This window comes from Acomys russatus, chromosome 8 (genome assembly GCF_903995435.1).
Source record: "Acomys russatus chromosome 8, mAcoRus1.1, whole genome shotgun sequence".
Lineage (NCBI taxonomy): Eukaryota > Metazoa > Chordata > Mammalia > Rodentia > Muridae > Acomys > Acomys russatus.
The window spans coordinates 76,255,479-76,275,673 of record NC_067144.1 but is presented as its reverse complement, the minus strand read 5'-3'; the positions used below and the strand labels follow the sequence as shown (position 1 = coordinate 76,275,673).

Below are 20,195 nucleotides of genomic sequence, written 5' to 3'. Positions count from 1 at the left end.
CTCTTAAAACTGTTTGAATATAGTCACCTTGTGCCTGTCTTCATGGCCTGACTTCCTGTCTTAACCTGGCTGATCTATGCTTATCCCTTGTGACTGAGGCACCTGTGTTGTCTTAACTTCTTTTCTCATTTCTGGGATAAAATACTCTGACAGAAGCAACTTAAGGGGGAAAGGGTACAGTTCATCACAGTTGGGGGGGCAGAGACAGCAGGAGCTTGTAGCAGATGATTACATTGCATCTGCTTTTGGTGCTCAGTTCGCACAGTCCAGGAAGTCTTGTCACCCGGAGTGGGCAGGCCTTCCCACCTCAGTCAGTGCAACCGAGGCAACACTCCACAGGCTTGCCCAAAGCCTTGTCACCCAGGTAATTCTAGATCCTGTCGAGTTGACACCTGACAGTGACCATCTCATGTGCCCTTCAGACAGGTCACTCGGCTTTGTGCTGCACACAACCTGTGGTCACATGCCCCAGGGATAGTAAACTATGTATGGCAGAATATAAGACAACTAACAAAAGGAAGCCAAGATAGTGCTTGTCTCTGTGTCCCTGGCCAACATGTAAAAACATGGCAGCCTTGGATTCTGATTATTTGAGGAAGGGTAACAGCCGTCAGCCCAGCCACATGAAATGCTCCTTCTCCAAGATGTCCCCAGACCTTGGTACCTCAGATGGCCAACATGAATCCAATCCTCAACATTTTGGGTAAGATGCTGACTGGGTTTTGTTGTGAGGATCAGGGCATGGCTCCACTGGTTACTTCTCTGATGTTTGCTCTTCTGTACAGTGGTTTCTGGCCATCATCTTCGTCCAGATGCATCTGTCCCCTTTCTTGGCTATAGCATGTCCCTGGGGCTGTAGCAAAGTGCCATGAACCTAGTGTCTAAAATGATAGCTTTATGATCTTTTATCTCTAAATGCAAGCTCGGGATGGGAGTGTCCATTGAGGTCTTGAGGCCAGGAGGAAGAAACTACCCACGACCTTTCCTGGCTCCAGGGTTTGTAACAATCCTTGGCCTTCCTTGCCTTGCAGATACCTCTATCTTTACCTCCCTCCTCTGTCTTTCACATGATTTTTCCTCTCTGCGTCCCTTTCTTATCAGGCCACCAGGCATCAGACATGTTTGATTAGGTCCATCTTAATTATCGTCTTTTAATTTGATCACCTCTGGATGACTCCATCTCCAAATAAGAGTACATTCTGAGGTTCTGAGGGCCAGGAGTTCAACACAGGAACTTGAGGGAGGCACAGTTCAGCTCATAGCACTGTACAGACCATACCATAGGCCAAGCTTCAGCTTAGGGACATACAGGGGCCCTTCCTACCACAAGGGCTCTGGGGTCTACAGCTGGCCCAGGGCATGGATTAATGTGTTCTGTTTTCTAGGCTTCCATTTACCCTCCAACCTCCTCTGTTTCAAATGCGAATACAACTCCAAAGGTAACCTAGAGTAGAATCCAGGAGGTGCTTGTACAGCTGAGATCCTTACCCCATCTCCAGCTCAGTTAACTCAGGGTTTGAAATGCCCTTGAAGCCAGGAGTGCCTCTGCCTAGAGCTCAGTTCTCTGTCTGCCTGATGCCTTTGATTTGACAAAATCGCCCACATGGGCCAACTCCAGTCATCCAAACAGTAACTTGTGGTTGGTGTCTTGCTCAGGGATAGGACTCTAGGAACAACAATCCCACCAGTGGCAACACCAGGCCTGTGGCTGGGAGCAAAGTCATTTGCATGGATGTACTTAGCTCCTTTTCATTCTTTTCCAAGCATTCCCCAGATCCTGGCAATTGCTCCTGGATATATATGAATCTCTGTGATTCATGACAATCAGTTTGTTTGCTAAGGAAAGGTTTTTAAACATTTTCAGGAAAACGTGTGCAGAGTAAATCAGCTCATCCCTCTGGGACAGTCCAGGTTCTTTGCTTCTGCCAGGGTGGATTTTTGTTTGTTTTTATCAGTTTTTGTTTGTTTGTTTTGTTTTTTATATTTTTGAGATAGGGTTTCTCTGTGTAGCTCTGGCTGTTCTGGAACTTGCTTTGTAGACCAGGAGGGCCTCAAACTTGGAGATCTGCCTGCCTCTGCCTCCCAAGTACTGGGATTAAAGATGTGCACTACCCCACCACCCCCAGACCAAGGTGGCTTTTATAAACAACCAGCTTCTTTCTCCATTGTGAATACGGATGGTAGGGAGACCCTAACCAGGTCTCCTCCCTGCCCTTGGATGCTAACATGTTGCTATGAGTGCTATGAGGTTTGTGTTCAGAAGCACACCCACGTTATCATCTCTCCTTGGCTCCATAGCCAGGGCTCTCTTCTTGTGAACACAACCCCTTAAGGCAAATGGTAATGAACTTCATAGGACAGCCTGACACATCTTCATGGCCTTGCTGAGCCTGACCTATAGGATGCTAAATTAATTAGTACAGAAAATGATGCTGAGTTGCTTCTTGTATACGCTATGCCTTCAGCTGACCTTCAGGGATTATTTTCACCCCAGCAAGTGCTACCACTCTGTATTTTCTGTCTTATGCACCATCCTTGGCATCTGTGCCAAGGAGTTGAACCGTACAAAACAGAGAGTTTCTTTTCATTTTGTTTAGCCCTTTTCTTTTTCTTTGTTTTTATTATTTTTATTGTTTGTTTGTGTGTGTGTGTGTGTGTGTGTGTGTGTGTGTGTGTGTGTGTGTGTGCTGGAATTTGAATTCAGGGCCTTGTAATCTACTACTGAGGTAAATTTTTAGCCTAGCATGAGGATTTCTAGGTTGAAAATGATCTACTAATAAATTTCATGTGGTTTAGTCTAGTATGGGTGAATGGCTAGGTGGATGGATAGACTGGTAGATAAAACAGATGCAGTATCCTAGTGTAAGCACATAGAATGATCTAGAATTAATTAAAAAAAAAAAAACCTGATTCCCTGGAGAACAGTACTTTACTGAAAGGAAAAACAAAAACAAAAACAAAAACAAAAACAAAAACAAGCCCCACGATTTCCAGGGCTCTTAGCTTGCTCTTAGGGGCATGGCCTTTGTTCCTAAACACACAGCTCAGCCCTATGCAGAGTCCTAGTAAAAGGAAGGGTCTATAACGGACCCCAACTGACAACCCACACGTGCAGGCTCGCCAGTCCTGCTATTGGAAGGTTCTTCCTTTCACTCTGAGAAGTGGCCTCCTACCATCTACTAGGCTGTAGTGTTTGCCCCTGTGGCCAGTGGTTGCTCCTTGTTGGAGCACCTGGCTCTTTGTCACAATGTTGAGCGACTTTGCTTCCTCCTTGGCCTGAGTTCATCCTCCCTATATCCCTAACTACTCTTGTGCTCCCCTCTTGCAGGAGTCCTAAGGAAAGGCGCCAGGCTCTTCTTCCGCCGGCGACACCAGCAGAAAGACCCAGGCATGAGCCAGTCACATAACGACCTGGTATTCCTGCAGCAGCCAGAAGGGAGGCAGAAGAAGGGGGTGACCCTCAGCCGGCTCCTGAACAAGAAGCTGCTTGCCAGGCATAGAGGCAAGCACACCATGAATGGAACACCCAGTGAGCCCTGCCTATAGCCCGAGTCACCTCCTGTCCTTGCAGCCGGAGGATGGGGACCACAAAGGCCACTACCAGAATAGCAGGAACCAGAGCCATCAGATGCCTGCTTGTCTAGCTCCCCCCGTGCCCCCCCCTCCCGCCGCATGCCAATATTGTTGTCTTTTAAAGGGAAGAAACAATCTGCGTGTCTGGCCAGGAAGCTTCCCCAAAGATGACAAATGACACAGTCCAGCTTGCCACCAGATACTCAGTAGGAACAGCTGATTCCAGCTGTCACCATGCCATCTACGCATTGAGGGAGACCTGAATCAGTAAGCCATGTGTGCTCTGATGGACTATGGGTGGTAGGCAGGAGGGACCCCAGTCTACCTACCCCTTCCTCTGTCCTTCAGGGACTATTGGGGTTCATGTCTGGGTCATGGCACAAGGGAGAGGCATCCCTCTGGGCTGTTGCTATGAGCAGTATGGGCTACCTCACCTAACTTGCTGTTTGGAATTAAAACATGTATGTGGTCCTGGGGACGGCGTATGGATCCAGGCAGGAATTTTGACCTATGAGGAAATTACAATAGGAAAAGATGTGCTTTGACAAGTGTGAGAAGGTGGTTTGCCTTTGATATTAGCCATAGAAGTTAAAAACTTATGCAAACACTAACTGTGTCCTATGCAGATTATGCCAGACACTCCCTTTTAGAAATTCAGATGTGTTTCTTAGTTTCTCATGTCAGGATATCTGATTTTCCCATAGTGCAGACAGCATGCTAGACTCAAATATATTGAGGCCGACATCAGGAGCAGTGAATGATATAGCTTGTATGTGTGTATATGCGACCACACATACATGGTTCTTGCCAAATACAGCCAACAGCTAAAACAAAGAACTTTTAGGGCAACTGGGGAAATTATTCTATACCTCAGGTGCCAGTTAGTCTTAGGTGAAGGAATTTTTATAACAATCAGTGAAACTTGCAGGAATTCTTTTTATCAGGTATTCAGAATTCTACTGTGAACAGGGACTTTCTGGCTACATTTTAGGGTGCCCTGGTCTTTGTTTACTATGGGAAAATGATAAAGTTGGCACCTGGCTTCAGTGTCCCCATATATCTCTAAGGTGCTGTCCTCATCTGTGCCCAGCACTGCGGATTCACTGGGTCTTACAGCCTCAAGAGTCACGGTGTTTTGACTTGCCAATAAGACCCATTTTCTTCCCATAACAGTGGAAAGGCTGACAGAAAAACCTGAGTTCTCTCACTGATATGAAGTCAGGAAGTCCCTTCTGGTGTCTTCTGTTCATCAGAAACATATATTTCAGGAGCAAAGTCACTGTTGACCAAAAGTGTCTATGAAAGCCAAAATTATAGAAATATGTTTTTATTTTTTCCTGTCTTAACAAGAGAGATTGGGAAACTACATTGGAAATCCTTTTTCTTTCTGTTCTTTTCCTCTGTTCTGGGGATTAAGCCTGTGGCTTTGTGCACACTGGACATGCCCTTGTTTACTGAACTACTTCCCTCTTTTACTTCATCACCACCACCACCACCATCATCATCAAGCTAAGGTCTTACTAAGTTGTTTCCTGGGCTGCCCTGTGATTCATTCTATAGCCCAAACATATCTTGAAACTCTGATCCTCCTGCCCTCATCTCTCAAATAGCTGGGAGTACAGGCCTGAGCCACCCAGTCCAGTGAATTTTACTTCCAAACAAACATTTGAAAAGTCTAGATGGGTGTGGTGGTGCTGCCTGCGATCCCAGCACTTAGAAGGTGGAGAGAAGAGGATGTGAGCTTCCAACTCAGCCTGGGATACATGAGACCCCTCCTCAAAACAAACAACAACAAAAATAAAAGAAGAAGAACCTGAAAGCCTCTCAAGTAATTCTTGGGTGACTTTGAAGAGACATTTTGAACACACATTGTCTTTAAAGATCACTGTATATTAGTCACTGCAAAGTTCCAGAATGACTCCATCAACTCCAAATTGGTTCCTAAAATCAGTGATCCCTACCACTGTTTGGGAATGGAAGTGATTTAAATGCTGTGCTTTTCTTGAAGTATTGTTATTCCATACAGTGTGCAGAGCTGTGACACATACCTGCCAATTCCCAGAGACTACGGCATGCCAGAGATTCTGATTCTGAATTTTCACTGTGGGGCATAAGCCCCCATCCAACATACTCGGGGCCAGAAGTGTTTCAGACATTTTTTGGATCTGTGGATACCCTGATAGACTTTACCATCTGAGCATCCCCCTGTCCCAAATACAAAATTTTCAGAAATAGAATTTTGGGTTTTGGACTTTGGGGTTAGGGATGCTCAGCCTATGCAGGTTTGTTGGCCTGATTGGTTTTGGCATTTAGGCTCAGTCTATTCAAATGAGAAGGTATCAGGATTTTAGTTTATGCTTCCTTTCTTTCAGTTAACAGCAAAAAGAACAAATTGTTTTTAGCCATCCTAGCCCACACATGATCCTGTGAGCACATGCTCCTAGCTTCCCACCCACATCTAAGACTCGCTTCCTCTACGGTCTCCACTGCACAGCCTTTGCCAATAGGGAACACCACCACAGCAGAAGGTGCAAAGAGGGGAGACACAAACAGGTGGCCTCTGGGAGTACTCTGAGAAAATGGGCCTTCGCATCTCCAAGCTGTTGGTACACTTGTGCTTCGTCGTGGTTTAGGGTAATTATGCTGAAATGAACATCATTAAGACTGTGTACCAGGTGCCAACAACGCACATGTGTTAAGTCACCTCTGTCATACAATCTCCACTACCGTCTTTCATGGCTTCAGTTTCTGTCTTAAGGTGTTGGTAGAGTAATAGAGAAATTTCTCATAAACACTAACACACACGTCTGTGAATCTGGAAACAGATCTCAGGTTGGTTGGCGTGAACTGGCCACACTTCCCCTGTCCTTTATGCGGTGACTGAATAGAGCTGCTTGTGTGTGATGTGGGTGCAGCAATAACAAAACTAGGGTTTTCTTGCTCTGGTTGAAAACCTACTATGGACCAGAGGATCTAGACAAAGCACTTTATTTTAAATTTTAGGTTCAAAGCTAGCCCTCCTTCCATTGGTGACCAGTTCTAAATCAGTTGTGAATTTTCTTCTCAAGCAGAAAGGGAAAGATTAATTTATATTGCTGCCACCCAAAGTAGTGGGTTTTTTGTTGTTGTTGTTTTGTTTTGTTTGGTTTGGTTAATAAGCTCAGGGCTGTCATTCTTGAACTTTCAAAGTACAAGCTGATAGATGGTGGAAGGCAAAATGTGCCTCTGTCACACAGAAACAGGTGTGGGTACCGACCCTGAGGACCAGGTACTGTTTCCACTAACCCAACAGGCCAAGACCTGAGGACCAAAGCACCCGCATGGGGACAAAGTATGAACTCCCATAACCTCTGGCTCTTTACATAAAATGTCCCTGTTCTGTGTATAAATACATATTGGAATCACCACGCTGCCTGGTTCACTTCACTGACGGTGGGATGAAGATGTGACCACCCCTTGAGCTGTAAGCCATGGTTTTCTGCCCACTGTCATGTTGAATATCTACTGCAAAGAGAATAAAGGTAAAGGCTTTCCAGGTGTGTGGTGAGCCTGAAGCTGATATGTAGCAACTGGCAACTGTGACAATTGTATTTGCTGCAGCACTTTAGACATGGTGATGACGGGCAACATGCATCGAGACACAGTTGCAGCTTTACTGACCTCTCAGGAAAGAAATGTGCCATGGAAAGCTTAAGTTTAGTTGTTTCCAAGTCCTGGGTTGTCCTTAGAGTACCAGAGGCTCCTCTAATGTTTGAATTACTGCCACCCTTGTCCCTTTGTGTGACTGGCCATCACAGCCAGCTGACGGAAAAGATGTACTGATACCTGCTTTAACCCTTCGTTCCCGGCAATGGACTGGGGCTAAAATTCACTACAGGACTTTAGCAGTTCCAGGTACCTTCTGGGGAATGATGAATTGTGGGAGTTGCGAGCCAGGGTCTGCCTTAGCCTGGGTGCCCCCCAAAGCCGTCCCTGACATGGCCTATGGGAGTGAAGGCAGGGGAGCATTCATCAGTCTGAGTCCTTGCTGTAAGTGCCCCACCCCAGCAGAGGGAATAGGTAACAGTTTAGCCATGGCTATGTGACAGTGTTTATCCTTTCATGGGACATGGCAGTGGTTTCTGGGGTGGGGCTTGGGCAACCTTACTACCTGCTGCAAGCAGCTTCTCCCCTCACTGGTCTTCAGCTTCTGTGGTCTCCTTCACTTTGCCTAGCCATGTGCAGAAATAAAAGCATTGCAGTTGTAGAGATGATGCACCGAGGAGCCACCAGGGAGACCACAGGTCCCACTCAGACTCCCTCACTCATCAGCTCTGCTCTCAGCCTGCTTGCCTGTGTGACATCATGCATACGGGATGGCCAGCCACTGTCACCTTCCCTTCAGGATGAGTCACCTAACCCTACCCCCTAAGCCAAGCCCCATACAGCTTCTGCATCAAAGGTGGCACCTACTGTGGGGATATGTTAATTTTCTATTGCTGTGATAAAACACCCTGACAAAAGGCAATTTAGGGGGAAAAATGATTTATTTTGACTCATAGTTCCAGAGGGATTGATGTCCATTATCCCAGGGAAGGCTGGCTGATTACAGGAAGTGGGGCAAGACTCTAAACCTTGAAAGCCTTCAGCAAGGCTGTACTTTTTTTTGTTTTTGGTTTTTTTCGGGGGGGGGGGGTGTTCGAGACAAGGTTTCTTTGTATAGCTCTGTCTTGGAACTCGTTCTGTAGACCAGGCTGGCCTCAAACTCATAAAGAGACCCCTGCCTTTGCCTCCCAAGTGCTAGGATTAAAGGCATGCACCACCACCACCCAGCTAAGGCTGTACTTCTTAAAGCAGTGGGGTTCTTAACCTGTGGGTCACCTTTGGGGGCTGAACGAACCCTTTCACAGGGGTCACCTAAGACCATTGGAAAACATTTACATTGTGATTCATAATAGCAAAATTACAGTTATGAAGTAACAACAAGAATAACTTTATGGTTGGAGGTCACAACACGAGGAACTGTATAAAAGGGCTGTAGTATTAAGGTTGAGAACCACTGTCTTAAAGGTTCCACAACATCCCCCAAACAGTAGCATCAACTGGGGATCAAGTGTTCAAATACCGAGCCTATGGGGGGGAGGCTTTTTGTTCAAACTCCAACAGGAGAGGAGACCTCACTACTGGAGAGATGGCAGTACCCCGGCTCCTCAGACCCACCCACCGCACTAGGTAAGGCAGTGATGGCAGTGCCTGTGTCCTGGACTGGAGAGCATATGGAGACTCTGGATGCCAAGGTCTGCTTTATGCTGATATCCCAAGAGGGGACTAGAGGGCAAACTGATCACAATTTACCAGCTGTCCAGCTGATTTCTGCTGGCACCTCTAGAGGAACTCTGGACAGCCCATCTTCCCTGCCAGGGTTGGCCCCTGTCAGGCACCCTTTGTCATTCTAGAATACACATTTTCATTCCCAGCATTATCGCTGTTATGTTAGACTGGGCCAACTCAGGCCCTGCCTTCTCATGAAGTAGCTACCAAGAGCCCACAGGCCAGCTACCTGCCACAGTTCGTCCACATGCTCCTCGCTTGGGCTTAGCTTGCTGAATGTAGGTATTTTAGCAGGTACCCTGCACTCCTAGCATCTCTAACTCCTCAGCCCCCTCACGAATTCAGCTTCTACTCTGCTGGCTTCAAACATCACTATTTTTCTGTCAGGGGCACTCCATAATTATTTTGACCTTATGACATACCATTTGGCCTACAAGGTTTTCCTCTGAAATCTAGGTGACGCCATAACTTTAATTTTGCATGTATGGATACCACCACCGTCTCTTGCCAGCTCAAAAAGTAGCTGGTTTCTTGGGTCACCACTAGAGTGGCCTGAGTGCCTAGGCAGCTAAATATGGAGAAAACAATCTTGAGGTCATAACTTCCTGGGGGCCGGAGGGTGGGGGGGGGGGTGTAGGAGCAGGACGCCCTGACACTGAGAACTCTCAAGGAAAAGTCTTTCAAGTAAGTTTGCTTTTTATACCCTTGCTCAGTAGGTGATGCTCCGTTCAGCCTCCATGTCTTCCTTAGCCCCAGATTTACACTGGCTTTTCTGTGACCTGTCAACTTTTCCTTCTGTAAACAGCCTGATTTTATTCATATATTTAGTCCTGTTTCATGTGTAGAGGCTGAGAGAACTGGCCCCCTTTGGGGAACTGTGGAGGTGTGTAACTGTTTTAAAGGTGTGAAGGGCAAAGGTGTTCCACTCAGTTCACTACACTACACCATCTGCCCAATTCTCATGGACCACACAGCCCCTCTCCCCAGCTTTTTCGTCCACTCAGTCCCTTCCCCAGGATCTTCACAGCCTGCTCCACCAGCTCTCCATACAGTCTCTCCTGTTCTCCATTCCCATAGCCAGTTACCCGCTCCCCATACAGGAAGGCAATCATCCTTTATCTTTGCAACTACGCATCTCTGTCCGGGGTTTCTCAATTCACGAAGCCGTTTCCTGGGCTCACTCTCCAAACAAAGCCTCAGCCAGCTCCCATTCCACGCAGTCCGTCCTAGGCTCTCCGACCACGCATTCCGTTATCCCTGAACCCTGCTCGCACAGCCTGTAGCCCCCCCAAGCTCCGGGTTCAAGCAGCCGAAGCCCTTGGCCCGCCCCATCTGCCTGCATTGCGCACTACAACTCCCACGATGCCGCGCCACCGCCCCCCCGGTTTCCGGTGCTGCGCAGTTTCCGGAGCGGATCGCAACCTGGAGTCCGGATCCGACCCCCGCTCTGCACATTCCACAGGCAGGTAAAGCCCCGGGCCCGTGCTCCTCGCGGCCTCACCGCGCGCCCCCCGCCGCGGCTCGCCCCCCGCGCCGGGCCCCGGCCTGGCCTCCAGCCGCGCACCCCCCCCACGCCCGCCCCGGTCCGGCCGCCGCGCCGCCTGTTCTTTGTTACAGTCGCGGCCGCGGGCGCCGTGGGCGATCGGAGTCAAAACCCGGCTGGATTCCGGAGCCGCTCCGGGATCGCCCTGCGCCTGCCGGGTTCCGCCGCGCCGCGGGCTGGGCCTCCGCCCTGGGTGCCGGGCCTCGGGCCCGTGCGCACGGCCCGCGCCTACAGCCAGCCGCGCGCCCGGCCCACGCCAACGGGCGCCGGGTCGCCCACTCGCGGGCTCGGCGCCCTCCGCCCCGCGCGGGTTTGGGCGCAGCGCCCCCGGTACGCCCAGGCCCAGCAACCACAGCCAGGCCCTGCGTGGCTGGCGGGCTCAGGTCCCTACAGTCCCTTCCCGGCTACCCGGCCGCCTTACCCGGTTTTCGGGCGCAGCCCAGGGAGGGGCCTTGGTCTCCAGCCCCTTTGGCGTTTAAGAAAGTCCGAGGCTGTGCTGTGGCTCCCAGGCCCAGGCGCCTTACTTGTCTCTACCTTTTGGTGGCTCGGGGACTATAGTGGCAAGACTGGCTGGAGACACGTACCCCGCCTACTATCTAGGAAGAGGGTGGACAGGTAGGGCCCAGGGCCAGGTGGAGCCTGCATGCTCCCAAGATGAATTTTGAGAGGGCAGAGTTAGGACACCCAGCTCGCGGTGGGCGAGCGCACGCTCATCAGGCCCTTCTTGCAGTGGTTGGAGGGCCTCTTCACACATGCTCACAAGCATCCCCCTCCTCCGAAGTGGTTTAAAATGGTAGAAGCAAATGTGTGAGCTGGAGGCACGTGGACCTGTGCCTGAATTTAAAGCTGCCAACGCTTCATTGAAAAACACGCTAGAGCCTGTCAGAACCCTCGCATGGAGGTGCTTGTGCAGAGCCTGGCCGGCCGGGCTCTTGAAAGCGATTTTGAGGGTAAAATCTGAAGTCCCTGACTGAGGAATCGGGCGGAAGGACAGTACTCCCTGGAGAGTGCCCTGATGTAGTCGCTGAGACATGATCCTCTACACACCCCAAACCTATCGACTTTCCACATCTTACCTGCTGCACCTGCTTCCTCAGACGCCCCCTCCCCCTAAAACAAAACAAAACAAAACAAAACAAACAACACTGCCTTACTCTGAAATAAAACCTATAGATCGGATTATTAAAGGGAAAAAGAACTAAAATTTCTCTTTATGGGGGTTTATTTTTCTCCCTGATTCATGCTTTTGTGCAAATGTCAGTGAAAAATATACCAATTGTTCTCTTTGGGGGGGGGGGGTCAGGCAGGGTAGTTTAAGTTTCCAAAAGACAAATGGGTAAATTAAAACATCGACTCCAGCTAGGCAGATGGCAAATGCTTATAATTCCAGCCCTCTGGAGGCTGAGGCAGGGGGATGTTGAGGTTCAGAGAAGCCTGGGCCACTTAAGACAAAATCAGCTACAATTACAAGGCTGTCTTAGAGTGATTAGCTTTGAGAAGGACCACGGTTCCCAGGGGGATGTTCTCCTGTCATTTTTTTCCTGTGTAGAAGGTGGAGAAGACATTCCTACATTTTGCAGGAAAAATGGAGCTTAAAACTGGTCACCAGCAGTGCCTTAAAGGCTGCCCAGACTCAGTTTCTCATTTGCAGTATGTGGCAGACAGCTGTTCAGGATACCTTAGCCAGACTGATTTACCAGACCATTCCTGTGGCAGATCTTTGTTGACACCTTTTGTACACCCAGAAAGCAACGGAAGAGGTGTAGGAGGCATAAGTACCGATGGTTAGGCAAGAGTGGCAAGGCTAGGAAGGAGGAAGGCTGCAGGGCTCACACACAACTAGAACCAGAACCATCTGTCTAGGGCAGGGTGGCTGGGTGGGACAGAAGTACTGTGAGGAAATCTAGCCTCCTGGTGGAGAGCAGAGTGGCCTTGGGCAGACATGTGGCTAGCACACAGAAGCCTGCGTGGAAACATCGTTGGCGTCTCGAGCTGGGAGTGGACCAGGGTGGAGAAGCCGCAAGATGACGCACGTGGACAGGTTTGAGCGGGGCTGGCCCAGGGTCTGTGTCCTTAAGAGCCTGTGGCTACCTTGGGGAGCCAGAGTATCAAAAAAGTACAAGCCAGTAGACTACCGAAAACAGAAGGGAACCCTGAAGGGAAGATTCAACATATGGCTGCTGTCTTAGAGGCACCAGCTGCTCTACCGCCTGGGCATCCTCAGACTGCCCTTCCGAGAGGCCATGGACGTGACTGAGACCTGACAGCTCTCCTCTAGAGTCTCCTAGGATAGGTCTCCCTTTGCCCAGGGCAGGAGGCCACACTGATCCATTTATTCTCTGGCTTGGTGTAGCTATAGTCCTGGAAAATATCTTGGTCCACAGGTATTGGAGGGCAGGAGATGGGAGACAAGAGGGGAAGACATGGAGTCGCTGTGGGTGCCTAACCCTAACCCTAACCCTTCAGTAGCTTGAAGCGCTACCTAACTGGCAGTTTTGTCTCCTAATTCAGAAGGGTAGGCATGAAGCTCTGTTGTTCCTACCTCGTGTTCCATCTTCTCACCCAGGTGGCTCTTCATTCTGGTCTCTCAGGAGAAGAGCCATAGTGGTCATTTATTCTCAGCAGGTGAAATAACAGGGAACCATAATATGCCTTGTGTACTTCCTTGAACCAGCTGCTTCTGTTTTCTTTTTCTTTTTTTCTTATTTTTTGGTTTTTCGAGACAGGGTTTCTCTGTGTAGCCTTGGCTGTCCTGGACTCACTTTGTAGGCCAAGCTGGCCTCGAACTCACAGTGATCTGCCTGCTTCTGCCTCCCTGAGTGCTAGGATTACAGGTGTGCGCCACCGCATGCACCTGGCTTTGAATCTTTCTTTGGGTGCTTGATGACAGGTCAGTGAAGGCTGCCACAGCTCACCCAGAAGAAATGAGCATAGTCTATGGTCCTGTGAAATCACGTCTGATTCAATGAATAGACATACTTGTGTTGCGAGAAGTTACAACAGGGGCGTCAGGAGAGCAATTGCAGGCAACAGTGTGTAATGGACGGTTTAGGATCTCCAGGGAAGGAGGCAGGAGGGTACAGAGAAGAGGCGGGCTCAGCTTGCTGATGCTTAAAGAGAAGCTGGTTCCTGTGATTTGAATGTGACCGGGGCCATCCCGTCATGTTGCTTACGTGTTAAATGGCTGCATTTACAGGAGGGATAGGAGGCTCTGTTTTGGAAGTCAGTGGAACATTCTTTTGCTGCTCTTTTAACCTGGCCTGATCAGGTAAGCTGGTGCTGGGAATGGAGAATGGTAAAATGCTTCTGTGGAGATACCGGCCGAGAGAATGCTGTGCCTGGCACAAGGCCAGGTGGCTTCAGAGGTAGGTCTAGACCCTGGGAGGGGCAGGAGCTGCACCAGGATCCTGACTTGGAGGTGGCTTTCGACTGTGTGCCATTATCAGGGGAAGGGGACAGTCGAGACACTGCAGAGCAACTGGGTACAGACGGAGGAGGTACAGGTGGCATGGGGTATCCAATGAGGGAAGCAAAGCAGGGGACTGATCACTAAAGGAAAACATCTGGGTGGGGCCCTTGAGGTACTTACTGGTGGGGGATGTCGGCTATGGGGAGTGCCCTATAGACTCGTTTGCTGGAGCCAAGGGAAGTTCTCATAGAAACAGTTCCTGCATGTCAGATACTTTCATTCCGATTCATAGCACTAGCAATCACAGTTATGAAGTAGCAGTGAATTAATTTTATAGTAGGAAGTCACCACAACATGAGGAACTATTAAAGAGTCACAGCATTAGGAAAGTTGAGAACCACAGCCTTAGAAGGTAAGGAAGTCAGCCATTTCCCTAGGACTTTTACAATGGAAGGAAAGAGGAGGTCACACAGGTGACCTCCAGGCCAGACTCTTTTGTTTCAGAGTGTGAGCTTTGAGTGTCTGCAGATGCTGCCAGAGAAGGGTAATAGAAAGGGTTTCCAGGGGAAAGTGGGGAGCCATGCTTTTGGTGTGCATGTGGCAGTCACGCACTAAGAGAACTGGCAATGAGAGTCTGTTGGGATAGGCCTTAAGAGTCCGTAGGAATCTGACAGATGGAGAGAAGCCTTAGTCTGTTTCCTGGTGAAATAACAGAATTCCCTAGCCTAGGTAATTTATAAAGAGTGAGGTCATATGGAGGCTGTTCCCAGCTGCATTAGAAGGCACCAGGAAGCCCATAGGCTGGGCATCCTCGGGTTACCCTTCTGGGTCGGGGAGGCTGGGGCACCTTGCAGTATCGTGTGGGAGAGCATCACTGATGGGAGGGGTTGGAGGGAAGGAGGAGACCATGACAGTATAGGTCCATGAGAGGGGGATAGCATCTTGTGACTCAGTCGCCTTTCAGGCCCACCCACTCACCTCCTGATACCATCACAGTGACAACCGTTCGTAGCCAGGATTTTGAGACCACATGTACCTCATAGCAGTTCTGGGAGAGGAAACAGCAGCAGGTGACATGGAGGCTGGGAAGGGGATGTGAAGTAATCCTTAGGGAATCTGTGCAGGTGGATGCCCTGCTGGAGTCCCTTGATCTTTTCCAACCTCTGTCACATGGAATGGAGGCAGGCACCGAGTCCCAGGGGATCTGATGAGCATTGCTGGTAAACTTGTGCCAACTAGGCCTGGGTTGCTTGAAGACCCCCACTTCCTTCTGTTGAGATATACCCTGGTCCAGGGTTTGTTTGGCATGTTTTTCTGTGCACTGTGGCCTGGGCCTCCATTCACAGTTCTGAGGGCTGAGGAAGTTGCTAGTACCACAGGAAACTGCATGAATGATATGGCTTGAAAGACAGTACAGAAGCCAAGTGTGTCCTGAGCCCTGAGTAGTGTCAGGAGTGTATGGGTGACGCGGTTGGACTTCCACTGCCTTTTGACTGGGGAGAAGGAAATACACCTGCTGTGTCAAGACACTGCCTCTGATCTCTTGTTTGAAATGTGAGCCCTAGGACTACAGATGTGTACAGAGCCACCACATCCAGCCAAGAGGTTGTCTTTGAGAAGGATGTTGCCTGTGTCTACGCCTCCCTCTACAGGTCTTTGGCGTTTTGTAAATTTGGTGAGCACATGCTAATTAGTGATGGCAGGTTTACCTTTTATTGTAAAGAACCACAGTGCTGCTTGGCTAGGCTTAGTGCAGTGTATTAGGCAAGATGCTTCTAGAACTCCACTCTCACAGGCTGCCAATATTCTGCCACTATAACTGGTTGAGCTAGGATCCTCAAGTTGAAGAACACACTACTTCAGTTTTCCATTTTTATGCGCTAGACTATACACATCTCTTTTGCCCAGAAACCCCTCTGCAAGAACCTGAAGTGAACGTTGGAAGCAGCCTCACCACAGATAAGCTAAGAAATTCAGAAAGGATGGAGAAGTTAGGAAAGAAAGAGAGTAGGCAACCTTGACTGAGGACTCCAGGGTGCAAGAATGGCAGGCCCAGCCCTAAAACCTCAGATAATAGGGGCTAAACCACACTTTCTGGAGGGTTCTGGAGGTGGAAGTTGAATGCAAGTGCCTTGCTGGCTGGAAAGGAATTAGACATGGTGGCGTGGTGCTAGAAACTGTAGGCCAGAACCCTTCTGGCAACATCTGGCATTCTGAGTGAGATTGCCATGCCCTGACAGCTTGCTCTGCCTCCAGGTTGAAATAAACACATTCAGACCATAACCAGGCTTTCCAGGGAAGCTGCAAGGGAAGGACCACAAGAAGCAGAGTAGGACCACAGGAAGCAGAGTAGGACCACAGGAAACAGCAACGAGACGAGCAAAGCAAGATTCCAGTGGCAGTAAGGGATGGAACATGCAGACATCGGAGAAGGGAGTCGGTGAAATGGACAGACGTGGGCCTTACCTCATTGACTTGCCCTTCTAAACAGCTAGGTGAACCTATGTAGAAATTAAAGTGTGCAGTCTCCCCTCTTCCAGCAGTAGGCTCTGCACATGGGCATGCCCATAGCAAACCCTGCACACACTCGAAGAAGGAGAAGAAGAAAAAAGTCAAGTGGAGGAGCAGCCCTGTCTAGCAGGTGGTAAAGTTCGGCCAGATGAGGGCTCGAGCCCCATCTGCAGGAGCTGAAGCAGGAGTGGGGCTGGTGAGCAGAGAGTCGTGTATGGACACCCTGGGCTGTGGGGTTGTCGGGGCTAAGAGGAGAGAGTCCCATCAAGGCACCCTTGTGTCCTGACCCTGGCCCTAGGTGTTTGTGGGGTAAGTGTAGGACTTTCTGAAGAACGGTAGCTCAGATTGCAGGGAGGAAGCTACAGCTTGGCCACTCTGGTCACAGCAGAGGACCGCTGTATCCTGGCTGTTGTATTTTAAGACAGAGACTCTGGCCTTCTCACCTCAGTTTGCATGGACTGTTTTGTCCTGCAGAGGGTCAAGCGGGTGACAACTGTGTCCAGCTTGTGCCCGTGGAGCTGTGTGGGGCCTGCTGTGCACCTGCCCTGCTGGCATCTGCTCTGTGCTGCTCACTTGGACAGAAGAAGACTCTGAACTTTAAAGATGAGTGAAGAGGTAGATGGAGAGGGTGGGACAAACAGAAGGGAGGTGAGCCTAGCCTGGGAGCACAGCTGTGCGCACTGTAGAAGCGTGGCAGGCACAGCGAGCCGGGTTGTATAACGTCAGCCTGACAGGGCCTAGCATCACCTAGGAGAGTGGCCTCTGGGCAAGCCTGTGGGGGCTTATCTTCATTGCTCTTACTGATGTGGGCGTCAGGACCGTTCCCTGAGCGGAGATCCTGGACTGTGTAACATGGAGGAAGCCAGCTGAGCACTGGGAAGTACTTATCGCCGGCTGCTTCCTGACTATGGGTCTAGTGTGAGGTGTGGCTTACAGCTTCTGCTGTCTTTGAGCTCTCTTCCAAGATTGACTATCCTTGAACTGTGAGCCGGAATAAACCCTTTTTTCCTTAAGTTGCTTTTAAGTGTTTTATCCTGGCTTCAGGAAAAGACTAAAACGGGCAGAGAGTCCGGAAAGGAACATTTATTAAATGACAAAGCTTTGTGCTCCACAGGAAATGAGCTTACGAAGCCATAAGGCCAAATATGGGAGCCAGAGGTCAGGTGGCCAAGAGGCACCTGCAGCACCGTTAGCTGTGCAGTTTTTCCAGCATGGATGGTATGCTGAACCCATTCTGTGTCTGCATCTAGGTACATATGCACTTGCCTGCAGGTGACTGTTTCTGCACAGGAATGGGCAGGAAGCAGCATAGAAGGTCAAGGTGGAGAGATGCGTAGGAAGACTCTGTCTGCAGTGACTTGTAGCAGACCAGAAAGGCCAGTGAGGGAACCAAGGTCCAGGAAAGGTGATGACAGTCAGCCTCCAGGCAGCAGTGGCCGACATGCTGGCCTTCCTGTACTAGTTAGTACAGGCTGATGATAGTAATGTGGCCCCTCAGCCTATTTACCACAGAGGGAAGAAGCTCCCTCTACCCAGCTAGGCTGATGAGCTGCTGGCCTGCCCTGATCCTAACAAATCTATTCTGAGCGATTCCTCAGGCCTCCAGTGCCTGCTGTGACTTGAGTGGGGTCTGCAGAGTCCCAGGTGTTTAGCTCAGGATTCTAAGCCAGCATCCCTCTTTCAGCAGCTGTCAAACCTAGATCACAGTACAGAGTTTGGTGTAAGTTCATTTGCTTTTTCCCTGTAGAGATCTCTCCGTTATTGTTTTTAATATAGTCACAAGTTCCAATGGGAAAGATGGCCCACTTGTTTCAACAGAAATCCCCAGGGCCTCTAGACTAGAGCTGGCTCCAGATCCTTGAGCTGTGAATCTTCAAGCTAAGACCCATTGTAAGTGTAAAACATGCCTAGACTGCCAAGACTTGTGAGGAATTTCCTTAAAATGTGAGCTACATGCATGAGGATGCTTGGGGCAAGAGTGTGTACAGAGCGCAGCTAGGTCTGTGTGCTTGACTCTTCCCAGATCTTTAAACAGGGCTATAAACAGGGTTGTCCTAACTCCAGCATGGAATTGCACACCTTTAGTCCCAGCACTGCAGAGGCAGAAGGATGTCTTGAGTTTGAGGCCAGCTTGGTTTACATAGCAAGTTTCAGGGTTACATAGTGAGACCCTATCTCAACAAAACAATACCAAAAAAAAAAAAAAAAAAAAAAAAAAATTGATGGAACCAGAACAAATGGGGCCATCTTCAGAAAGGCTCTGTCAGGAAGCCTCACAGTAAGGCTAGAGTGACAGGCTACTGGCTATGTTTCTCCTGTGCAGTGTTGGCAGAGCAGCCATCAGAACAAGATAAAGGGCTGAGGCAGCCACGTGGACACAAGCAACAGATTTAATGGTTTATGTTGGAGCAGAGTCCTCTGTAAAGTCCTAGCTGACCCGGAACACGTGATTCTCCTGCCTCACTATGTCCAGATTTGTGCTGTTTTCGTTTTTTTTTTTTTTTTTTTTTAAGACATGGGGTCAGAGTTAAAATTTTTACATGTGGGTGCCCAGTCATCCCAGCACCATTCACAGGAAAGGAGGTCCTCCTTTTTCTACGGAATCTTGTGGAAACTTGTCTGGGCATGTGAGAGTCTGTGCCTGCCTGTTGAGCTTCATGCTGCCCTTCCTCCCTGCCCAGACCTCCATCGCTATAGCTTTATAGGTAAGCTTGAGATAGGCAGACTGAATGCCCCCACTAACATGCTTGTCTTAATTATTTTTTCTGTTGCTGCAGTAAGACACCTCACAAAAGTAACCTAAAGGAGGAAGGGCTTATGCTGTGGCACAGTCCATCACAGTGGGGAACGCATGGCAACAGGGGTTCTCAACAGTCTAGACACTCTCGTTGCATTTTAAAATTTTTTTAATTTCATTAATTTATTCAGCTTACAACTCAGTTGTTATCCCATCACTTATATCCTACCATTCCTCCCTCCCTCCCGCTTTTACCCTATTCCCGTTCCCTAGGTCTATGACCAAGGGGGACCTCCTCCCCCACTATATGGTCATAGGCTATCAAGTCTCATCTTGGTATCCTGCTTATTTCTTTGAGTGCCATCAGGCCTCCCCACCAAGAGGAGGTGGTCAAATATGGAGCACCAGAGTTCATGTCAAAGTCAGTCCCTGCTCTCCACATAACTGTGGAGAATGTCCTGTCCAACATGGACATATGCTCAACTATGTTCATAGCAGCTTTATTCATAATAGCCAGAACCTGGAAACAGCCTAAATGTCCCTCAGTTGAAGAATGGATAAAGAAACTGTGGTACATTTACACTATGGAATACACTCAGCTATTAAAAACAAGGAAATCTCGAAATTTGTGGACAGATGGATGGGACTAGAAATGATCACAAGGAGTGAGTTAACCCAGAAGCAGAAAGACTCACATTGTATATACTCACTTATAATTGGGCACTAGCCCAAAAGGCACTTCCCATGAAAGTCTTCACTTACTAGGAGATTGGGATAGATGTGAGGACCTCCTACTGGGACTCTAGGTAAGAGAAATATAGGAGATGGGGAAATAGAAGGATCCAGAGTGTCCTAGAAACCAACAGGAACATTGTGATGGGTGGGCTGGGGCCCAAGGGGTCTGCTTAAACTATTACACTAACCAAGGGCATTACAAGTAGTAAAGATGGAACCCCTACTCTGATCTACCCAATGGACAGGACATTTTGTTTCCTTATAGTGCAGTGGCGGCCTTCTGTCACCACAGCCATGTTTAGTTGGGTGTGCTATAGCTCTGCGCCAGCTTCGGGCTACAGCCGTGTCAGCTGGATGGTGCAGGAAACCTGCTGAGC

General features: G+C 49.2%; 2 protein-coding genes across 8 annotated transcripts in view; both read left to right on the top strand.

Annotated features, from left to right (window-relative positions):
* Positions 1-3,654, top strand: part of C2cd2 (C2 calcium dependent domain containing 2) — a 58,318-nt gene extending 54,664 nt beyond the window's left edge. Inside the window, exon 14 of the mRNA XM_051150335.1 lies at positions 3,329-3,654. Coding sequence (XP_051006292.1) covers positions 3,329-3,546 — 218 coding nt within the window. The 3' untranslated portion in view covers positions 3,547-3,654. The remainder of the gene's footprint in view (positions 1-3,328) is intronic.
* A 6,594-nt stretch (positions 3,655-10,248) lies between these two features.
* The window catches only part of Prdm15 (PR/SET domain 15), a 54,186-nt gene continuing 44,239 nt past the window's right edge, over positions 10,249-20,195 (top strand). For 3 of the 7 annotated variants that reach the window (XM_051150312.1, XM_051150313.1, XM_051150311.1), the window contains exon 1: positions 10,250-10,345. The gene's annotated coding sequence lies outside the window, so the exon portion shown is untranslated. Of the gene's footprint in view, positions 10,350-20,195 lie in introns of all 7 variants that reach the window. The other 4 variants (XM_051150317.1, XM_051150316.1, XM_051150314.1 and 1 more) reach the window with 2 other exon arrangements.